We start from the raw sequence: 10,394 nt of genomic DNA, 5'->3' as shown, positions 1-10,394 counted from the left end.
TTAATCCGTCACCGTGACATCAGAGTAGACGGTTTCTCCGTCTGCTGCTTTTGCATTTCCTCTCTCTGCTCGGCCAGTTTTCTTTGTGCTGAAGGTTGGTGCAGAATAAACCAACGAGTCCTCATGTCTCTGAGGAAATATATGGAAAAATACTATGAGAAGACAAATTTTAATCTCTTTACATGAAGAGTTCATTTGAAAAAAGAGATATAAGCCATTCTTAAAATTGGTTTTAAAAAAAAGACAACCCCAGATTAATATATTATTTTAAAGGCACGAGAAAAAACAAATAAATCAAGATTTAAAAAAAAAAATGAAAAGGCAAAAAGATATTAAAACAACCCAACGCCAGTTCAAGTTATATTCCCTGGCTTGTAGGAAAAATAATGGGATTTAACGAAATATTATATTTTTTATACGAATGAGGCCAATATACTATGTAAAATGTATGTAAAAGAAGATAACATTTTATTTTTTATGAGTATTTTTCCAGTTAAACCTTTTCCTTTTTACCTGCTGACTTTGCTGATCACCGCTGACTGTTGCAGAATTTGCTTGCAGCGCAAAAACATCTGTGTTATAAACAAAACAAAGATTTAAGATAAAAGAGGCGGTTGGTCAATTTACATAAACCAGTCATGTCAATCCTGTGAAGTTAACTATTGCAAAAACTGTATTAGAAATTATTATTATTTTACCGTTGCAATCACAAGTTTTCTTTCTCGTGGAATAAATCACTATGCCGATAATGATCAGTCCTATAGCCAACCCTTCAAATAACAGAATCAGAACGATGTTGGTTTCCTGCGAATCACACGTGTTGAGTGCTGAAACAATATAAGGAAGAAATCATTAAAGCTATCAATGTACGGGGTGGTCCGTAGCGTAGTGGGTTACACAGGCGCCCCATGTGCAGAGGCTACAGTCCTCGCTGCGGCGGAGCCGGCCCTTTGCCGCATGTCCTCCCCTCTGTCACCCCCTTTCTATCTGTCTCACTATCAATAAAGCCTTGAAAAATGGCCAAAAAAATATCTAAAAAAAAAAAAAAAAAAGCTATCAATGTACAAGGAACAAATGTTTTGATATTTGATCTTTATGGTTTCTACCAGATTCAAAATGAATGAATATTATTTATATATTAATATGGAAATGTTCTGCAGTTACCTTCAGAGTCCAGTTTTGCTCCGTTTGCAAATAATATCTCTCCACATGTGGCCACAGCACAGTTATAAGTCCCAGCCTCAGAGGAGCTGACGTTCTTATACATGTAGACACATTTCTGCAGAGAGTGAGACTCGGGACTCTTCTTATGCACATCACCACCGTTTCCATGAGTGTAAATGACACTGGGATGAGTTTCATCTGATCCGACTCTAAACCAGAATTCACAGTTTTCTCCTGGACAGGTTTTGTTCTCAGAGAGGACTGAACACTGCAGAGTCACTGAGTCTGCTGGACGGACTGCAGTGGTATCAGGTTCTGCAAAATTGAAAAAGAAAAGAAAAGAAAAAAGTTTAAAATTTCAACTTGTAAACTCATATTTAAAATAAAGTTGTTATAAAACTAAGATTTGTATTTAACACTTCATATAACTCTGAGGTCTATTCCTTTCAGAAACATGAAGTTGTTCTGATATTTTTTCATGCAGAAGTAAACTGCAGCATCACTGAGCTTTGCTTCTTTAATACGCAGAACAAAGAATCCAGGCTCTTCAGTGGCTGTAATGCGAGGATCTGTCTCAAAGCTAAATGTTTTTCCTAAGACTTTAGGCAAGTCTCCAGAAACAAGCCTGAACCAGATCTGATCAAGTTCACATCCTGAAAAGACATTTTATATTAAAAACGGAGAAATAATAATTTAGCTCTCTACTAAACAACTATTAGAACATGAAAATGGATTAAATATATATCTGGAGTAAATCTGACATTTACAAATATACTTACGCCCAACGCTGAGCATCAGCAGTAAACAAAATATGATCTTCATTTTCTGGTTATTCGACTTGAAGATAAGGTTAAATGAGTTTGTATTGGAAGACGATTTGCCTTGATATAATCATATGAAGAGGGAGGGATCAGTTTTAAAGCAATCTGATTGGCCTCTTGTTATGTTGGTGCTTCAGTGAACTACGGCAGTGGAAAAAACAACAACACATGAAACAAGACCAGCAGCACGATTCTGTTTCATGTTTTATGGTGGGTCTCTATACCTGACAGTGAGCATAAGCACTAATAAATGCTGTCTGTGGACAGTGTGGGCTTCCTGTTTTAAATATGTTGTCTCCAAGCCCAGTGATGAATGCAAACAATTCAAAAGAAAAGTCCAACATGAATGTATTTCCAGAACGAGAGCAAGCATAATTGCATAATAATTAATTTCGTATAAGTACAAGCAGCTACATTTAAGGATTGTAAAAAGGCAAATCTGTGATTTGTGATTTTGGGCTATATAAATAAAATTGATTTGATTTGATTTGATATATGAAAACTGAAACAGAGAGTCCCTGAGATCCTGTTTTTTTATGGCTAAAGCATTGAGGCTTCTGACCCCTGCTCTCGACCTAATAAAAATTCCTATCACACTGTTAATACTCAGTTGAACAGCTAATAACCACAGTAACAAACACTCTACTTCCTGCCAGTCAGGAGCACAGCAAACACAAAGGTGAATAGGTATAGGTAGGATAGGTAAAGGTATATAGGATAGGTCAGCATAGGTTTGCATTTCACTGCTGGAGACAGATCTGGCGTCTGTTTAAAGGGGCTGTACACAACATTCAGAACATTAAGCACTAAACAACTGTTAACTATGTTAAGATATAGTGAAGTAATGGCGTCCTAAGTAAGGGGGTGCTAAGTTTGGCTACAAAAAAAATCTGTCCATTCATTTCAGTGCAAAATGAGAAAACTTCTCACTAGATTTATTACCTCAGAATTTTTTTTAGGACAACACTATAATCTCAATCACTAGTAAAAAATATTCTTCAAGACAATTTGATGTTAATAGTTCTAATAATGGCCCCATTTAGAAGAAAATAGAAGATAAAGAATCGTATGATTTGGGGCGTGGCTACCTTTGATTGACAGGTCACTAACAAGGCGAGCTGTCATCAGGAGAGGAGCAGAACAATGCGTATCCACGGCAACGTGTCAATAAAGTTTGCAATGTATTGTACAATCTTGTTAAAGCTTGCATATTCTTTGTGGACTCATTTAATAAAACTTTTTGGAAAGATCATTTTAAGGACCCTTTTATTTTTAAGTTTTGACAGTAGCATATCAGATATGTTTTAATTGCTGATGCGGTATTGTTGATTTTTAAAATGCGCCGGATAATAGCCCATTTTGTAAACAACTGAGGTGATGCAATGCCTAGTAGTGCTTAAGTGTGTTTCTAACTACTCTCCAGTCCTGGTGTTATAAATGCTAGCAAAATGAAAGGTATTGACTAAGTTGGACATCACTGAAGGCCTAAGTGTGAAATGCACCGCCCGCCACTGTTATCCAGCAATTCACTTTAACACAAAATAACAATTAGGCCCTGTTTTTCAAAGATGTAGTGGAGTTTGCTGATAACAATTTGATTCACTCCTTTTGTTGGCTTTTAAAATGCAGCATGTATGCAATTGAATGGCCATTTTGGAAGATTATAGCATTCCATAATTCCAAATTGGTTCAGTAAAAAGGCATTAAATTCATGTCATGAACACATGGGGACCTGGTCTTCAAGAATGCACTTGAGTTTGCTGATAACAAATTGATGTATTTATTTTATTGGAGCAGCATGAATACAATTGAATGGCTATTTTGGAGTCATGCAGCTGACAAACGGGCCGTAAAGTGCAATGTAATTGCGCACTAAAATTTAAAGTACAGATGGCGTGACTGCAGTACTGGAAGCATGTTGTTTCAGATCAGTCAGTCCACCATGGGCTACGGAAAAAGAGCGCAGGCACAACGTGCAGTGTGCTTTATAGATGTTATCACGCACTTTTTCCACCCAGGTGCTTCCTTTTACCCATTCTTCAATATTTTTGCATCCTTTTCTGTTTTTTTCTCGGAGGGGTACTAGACACATTGCTGCTCGAAGGTGTAGCGTCTGTGTCACTGTCACCTACGCATGCTGCTTTGTTGTCTTCTGCTATCTTCTCCTCGACCAATGGGATGAGCGTATTCTGTATCGTCATACTCGTGTGTGAATATGCTGTCAGTTCATTTGTCACAGAGCAGGACGGGGCCTGGGAACAAGTTTGCCGTAAGTTTACATATAAAGCGCCCTGTTATTAAATTTTCATTGGCATTTACTGACTATTTTTTGACTGTCACAATAATACGGGACGATTCCGTTTTTCAAGGGACGGTTGGCAACCCTAGTTGTGATGGTCATGCTAGAACTAAGCTCAGAAAGCTATAACCTTAACTTAAGGCCGACAACGTATCTATCTGCAGGGCCAAGACTGCAGCAACATTTGTCAGACAAGCACACTGTGGTTTGTGGCCTTCATCAGGGTCAGTATATTGCTGCCAGAAGACTCTTTGCACTTTCACACAAACAGACACATATACACACATATTCACAGCTAGTCACATGATGAATGGAAACTTAAGCATTGTTGTGGTTGGGCTTCAAACTGAGGTGTCAATACAAAGGGGCCTTTTTACCTTTCTCTCACTCTGCTTTAGCCTCAGGAAGCTGGTCTACACTGCTGTTTTAAAAAGGCAAGAGGAAGAATTTACAACAGTTGACAGGAGTAGGTGAAAGTTTCACGAGGGTTGGACATCTAGAAACACACTATGTCTTTAAGGTTTTTGATTGCACATGTCTGCAGTTTGGTGCTTGTAATTTAGCAGCAGTCTAAACTGTGATCTTAAGCTTGCCTGATTATCCACAAATAGCTGTGAGAGCCTTGCTAAAGTTGCTTGGCACAGTGATTAATGCTGAATGAATTCATCAAAATTAGAACAAGAGATAAACAAATTGTATATTTTACAATTTTACATGCATATGGTTATGCATATGCGGTTGATACTGAACATTGAATTCAAAGATATTATTTATTCTTCAGATGAGCTGAGTAAAAAGCAAGAAAAATGATAATTTAATCTAAATTTAGCCTGCTGAAGCCTCTTCTAGCTCTCCCCTCACTGCACGCCCTGTTGAATAGTCAGGTCTGTTCAGAGTAAACAGCCTTGATGGTTGGTCAAACAGCCCACCACAGTGCATGTCAGTCAGTGTCGCTGTTGCATGTGGCTTTCCTTGTTCTCACAGCAAACAGGCAGAAGATATTTACAGAGTCCTTTGAGATCTGAGGGGTTCATCCATTTGAGTAGTCATCCTCTGACAATTTTTTTACACTGATTTTATTCCAATCACAATTGCGTCCACAACATAAAACTCTCTGCATGTATTTTTGTAAGCTGCTTTGTTGTAGAGTTGTGGTGGACAAATGAACAGCTCACTGCCAAAACCTGACTGTCTGTTTTGCAATGCAAAATGCAAAAATGTGGAGTTAAACTAAAGGTGATGAAACCCTTGTGGATAAAAACAGGTGGAACTATCAATTGCTGGAACAGGCCTGTCCTTTTGTTTGTTTTAACAAGCAAACAAATAAAATCACTAAAGAGTGCTTGCCGGACTAAATATGTAAGATGGATGGACAGAAACATGCTCATGAATAAACACATTACTGAGATAACATTTTTTTTAAGTCTATCAGGCTTATTGTTTCACTGCAAATACAATGGTAGGGTACTTGCTTTCGTCTCTGTGTAAAAAATAAATGAAAATCACCATTACTAGTCTCCTTAATGTTATTATGAGTTGGTAAAATGAAAGTGCTCCATCTCAACCACAATTTGTACATTCACAAGAGCTGTCTTTTCTCACATATGTTTACTGGTGAGTTCTTCACATCTCCAGGGCTTGAAGCAGAAAAAAATCCTGTGCCTGAATTTTTTTTTATGAATGGGGGGGGGGGGGGGGGGGGGGTCACCAAAACAAATACTGCACAACTGGAAAACTTACATCTTGGCACCAGATCAGCAATCAATCAATCAATCAATCAATCAATTAATGTAAGGGTCTCAGATGGTCGGATACATGGACGACAAGAGTCGGATTGTTGAAGTGGAACAGTATACGCTATCCACCGTAATGCTGCCTTCCCCGGTCATATCCAGATCTAACTAAGGGTTTTTGGTGTTTTTTTTTTTTAAACATGATTAAAATAAAAAAAATAAAAAACACCCCAAAAAATCTCGAGCCGGATTTCCGGCACCGTGCCGGAGGTCTTCAAGCCCTGCATCTCTTTTCTGTGTGGTTGTAGCCACATTTCCTTTCACCTTTACCCAAACCAGCTGTCCCTCAGACCTGCAGGCTACCACCTATGTTGCAGCCAACCTTATTTCAGAAGTTCTTCTTTCTTCCTCTTAGTTTTGATTTGGACATCGAGACAAACATCTAGCCTTTTAATCTCGCTCCAGGATGAATTGAGTCTAGCTTAGCTCAACACAGGAAGCACATTGCCAACAATGGAAAAAGAAAATACAGTTTTCTGCAACTCCAATCTCATTTACATGCGTTATCTTCAGCACACAGTGCTACAGTACTCACTATGTGACCTCCAACAATAGTTCATCAGTAGAAACCAGCAGAAGATGTGAACCGTGTCACCTATCTTTAGGCTTGTGCTGATAGAACTTGATATAAAGTATTCCCGAAAATATTGCTGACTGCATCTTTTAGATACACACATATAGTCTGTCAATAAGACAGAGTTTGCTGCTGTCAAAAGACCCCCAAGACTTGTTCTTAACTAAACACAAAAAATGGTCATCACAGAAATGAGAAATTCCGTAACACAATCAGAATGAAAACACTGCAACAACTTGTGACATGTACATCTCTTTTCAAATGAAAATGGATCACAGCTTTGCTAAAAGTGGGGCGGGGGCGGTCATTTTCTTCATTGCAGCCAATCACTGCGATTTCCACTTTGTCAACCTTGATCACATCGTGACTACATTTTCCATTCGGGTAAAAGACTTCAGTAGTGCAAGACGAAAGGTGCTGCACCACAATGATCACTGGACTGGCTGCTGTGGTTCTACTTCGTACAGTGTGTAAGTACAATTCTTAACTACAGTGAGAAAGACTATGTAACAATCTTTGCAAGGACAATTAGTTTGAGCTTGAGTTTCGTCCTCTTGCTTTGTGACTCTGTGGCTGTTGGTCTCTTTTCTTCAGACCTGATTCAGACTGCAGAGGTTTCTCACCAGATGTCTTTGACTGAGGTTGAAGTTGGTGGAAATGTTACTCTTCAATGTCCAGTTTCTGCGACAGATGGCAATTTTTTTTACTGGTACAAGCAGTCTCTTGGACATATGGTTCAAACAGTTGCTTCTGTAATTGTTGGCAAATTAACAGTTGGTGAACAAGTTTCACGGTTCACATTAACACAAGAGGATTCTCAGTATTTTCTTACCATCAGAAATGTCAACAAAATGGACGAAGCAACATACTTCTGTCAGATTGGCACAGCGTATTTACAGAGTTTGGTCAGTGTCACCTTCTTGGCTGTGAACGGTAAAATATCTTTTACTTTCAGTGATTGTGCCAATTTTTAAAAATATTTTTCAGATAAGAATCTCTTTTGATGATTATATATATTTGTTTTACTGAATCATGCAGATTGTAATCAGCAGAAATCTTTCTACGTGAAACAAAGTCCAGAGACTGAGTGGGTCCAGCAGGGCGAACCAGTGACTCTCCAGTGTTCATTTCTCCCCAAGAACAAAGAAAACACAGCTCAGTGTCCAGCTGAACACAGTGTGTACTGGTTCAGATCTGGATCAGGAGGATCTCATCCAGACGTCCTTTACACTCACAGTGATGAACAAGAGGAAAGAAGTTGTGTCCACAGTCTGTCCAAAACTATACAGGACTCCTCTGATACTGGGACTTACTACTGCGCTGTGGTCACATGTGGACAGATCCTGTTTGGTGAAGGAACTAGAGTGGAGACAAGTACGTTTTTACAATTATATTCAAATCATTTAGCCTAGTTATAATACTTTAATATATATAAGGAGTATTATTCTTTTAGCTTTATGTTATTTCAGTTGCATTTATAAATTGACATTTTTCACTAAATTATATTAAACATTAACTTACTGTTGGCAAACAAAATTAATTTCTAAATGCCAATGTGGTTCTCAAAATGATTACTCCAAAGAGACCATGATTTTAATTAAATAATGCTTAATGTATCTTAGGATGCGATTCGGGATCGTACGGAGCCCCAGAGATGACATGGGGGAAAAAAAAAAGAATAGAAATTATTTCGTTCCCACGAATTAGTATTTCGTGGCCACGAGATACTAATTCGTGGGAACGAAATAAGTATTTCGTGGCCACGAAATAAGTATAACGTGCAGCTGTTTACAGACAGGCTGGATGACGTGGTTCACATAGTGGTGAAGATCGCTGGCTTAAATAGATGGATTAATGTGAGGAGATCATTGCAAAAGTTTTCAATTTCATCAGAGTCAGATGTGCTACATGTGTTGATAACTGGACGGAGTTAATTATGGACTATTTCACCGCACTGGTAGGTGAGGAGACGAGAGGAGAGAGACAGCTGGACCTCCAGCTAGGACGCTAACGGTCCGGCTAGTTAGCCAAGATAATGCCGGAGAGAGTGAGTTTTGGAGGAAGATGAGGAGGAAGATATTGCGCTCATGGATGAGCCGATGGTAGCATACAATGTCTCTGACTGTAGTTATCTAAACGAGGACAATGTTAAAGAGACTGTGATAGCTCGGGAGTACAAGTCGAGCCGCAAGCTTCACAACAGCGGGCCTGCTAGCTGCTGTTCACCGGAGGAGACGTGAGAAGACTTGACCTAGTTAAAGAGATGACTGATGGCAAGTGCTTATACTTTATCTACACGATCCTCTTTTTTCTGGTAATAAGGGCTAATAAAATCACTAGAGCAGGTTAAGAAAGCAGCTAATAATGCTGTGTGATAACAGCAGTGTGTAACGTTAGCCCAGGTGTGGGTGTGTCTCAGGTGTCTACTGTCTCCTATAAATTACATTTATTAACATAATGAGGAAAATCAGTGTTTGAACATAATCCAGGCAGTGATTACTTTATCACCACACAACTGAGGCTAATTATTTAACAGTAATATACAAACATAATTTGTAGGAGACAGGTTTGCTGTGAGACACAAAGGTGAGGAGATCTTTAGGCTATAATAAAATAAACAGCCTAAAGTATGGTAAAAGTATAGTAAAAGTATTGTTTAAAAGATCTGATATGGTGAATCATAAACTGTGTGGTAAATATGTTATGTTTCTGAATATGGGGCTGTATTATTCCTGTGCAGTCAGTTTATACACTGATCATATTGAAGCAATAATACAGAAATGATCAGGCCTCATTCAACAATGATTCAATGTGATTTAGCCAGCCCAAAATGTTTGTGATGACTGGATTTTTCATTTATGCTATCTTATTTTGTAGATGAAATCATTTGGTCCATCTTGTGAAGCTCCATACGACTCTATGAGAGGATGCAGTGTGAGAAGCAGCAACACCAGCGGACTGCCTACTTCCTTGATGCATGTGACAGTTTAATTATGAAATAATAATAAATAAATATGAAATCATATAAAATATATTCTGTATTATTATTATATTAAAAGGGTCATTGTCTGTATATATATATTTTTAATTATATGGATATGCACTTGTAAGTAAGTGTAAGTACATGTGTGCACGTGGCTCGATATTTAATATTTTATAAATATTCTTGATATTGATATTTTTTAATTACTATTATATTTAAATACCCATCATATTCTGTATTATGTCATATGTACAGTATATTTGTTCATATTTTATCATTATTGTATTCCATATGTTTTGGATACTTGTCTACATGAGCTTCTAGGCCTGTACTGTGTTGTGTATGTGCTCGTGCACGAGGTCACGTGCACGTGTATGTGTGACAGTATGAGTAGACTACACATACAGATGTGGGGTATCACCTTTGACCCAAAAATATTGTGTTCATTTGGAGTCTAGTCTTAATAAATGTGTTTTAATGTGAAACATGGAGGAATCTGTATCATTTTCTTTAAAGCCCTTTTTCTCAAAACTAACTTTTGATAACAGTCGAATTTTGGATGATCATATCATGGAATATTTGGTGTAGAAACATAATTTTGGTATTGACATGAAGCTAAGAGTCTCCCTTTTTACATACACATCAAAATCTCAAAATGTGTTTCGGGGTCAATGTGACTCACATTGATGGAGCAGGTCACATATTAAGAGAAGCCCCTGGCTGCAGCCTGCAGTTCGGGGCGGAGCTCAACGGACGTTGA

At 38.1% G+C, this 10,394-nt stretch overlaps 1 protein-coding gene and 1 pseudogene across 1 annotated transcript; one reads left to right on the top strand and one right to left on the bottom strand.

Moving 5' to 3' along the window:
- LOC131981376 (uncharacterized) lies at nt 1-1,959 on the bottom strand (annotated as a pseudogene).
- Nucleotides 1,960-7,078: 5,119 nt separating this feature from the next.
- On the top strand, nt 7,079-10,394 carry LOC131981375 (uncharacterized). The gene is made up of 4 exons (XM_059345651.1): nt 7,079-7,121; nt 7,246-7,584; nt 7,690-8,025; nt 10,330-10,394. Exons 1-4 carry the CDS (start codon nt 7,079-7,081, stop codon nt 10,392-10,394), a joined length of 783 nt encoding a protein of 260 aa, XP_059201634.1.

The sequence above is a fragment of the Centropristis striata genome, chromosome 12, assembly GCF_030273125.1.
Source record: "Centropristis striata isolate RG_2023a ecotype Rhode Island chromosome 12, C.striata_1.0, whole genome shotgun sequence".
NCBI classification, from domain to species: domain Eukaryota; kingdom Metazoa; phylum Chordata; class Actinopteri; order Perciformes; family Serranidae; genus Centropristis; species Centropristis striata.
The sequence above is the reverse complement of the archived record's forward strand: the minus strand, read 5'-3'. Positions and strand labels throughout refer to the sequence as shown.

Excerpts from the sequence above, each read along its gene's own strand:
- LOC131981375 (XM_059345651.1), top strand. The coding sequence starts at position 7,079 with ATGATCACTGGACTGGCTGCTGTGGTTCTACTTCGTACAGTGT. Across the intron at positions 7,122-7,245 it reads GGTTCTACTTCGTACAGTGT|ACCTGATTCAGACTGCAGAG; the intron begins GTAAGTACAATT and ends TCTTTTCTTCAG. Across the intron at positions 7,585-7,689 it reads CACCTTCTTGGCTGTGAACG|ATTGTAATCAGCAGAAATCT; the intron begins GTAAAATATCTT and ends TGAATCATGCAG.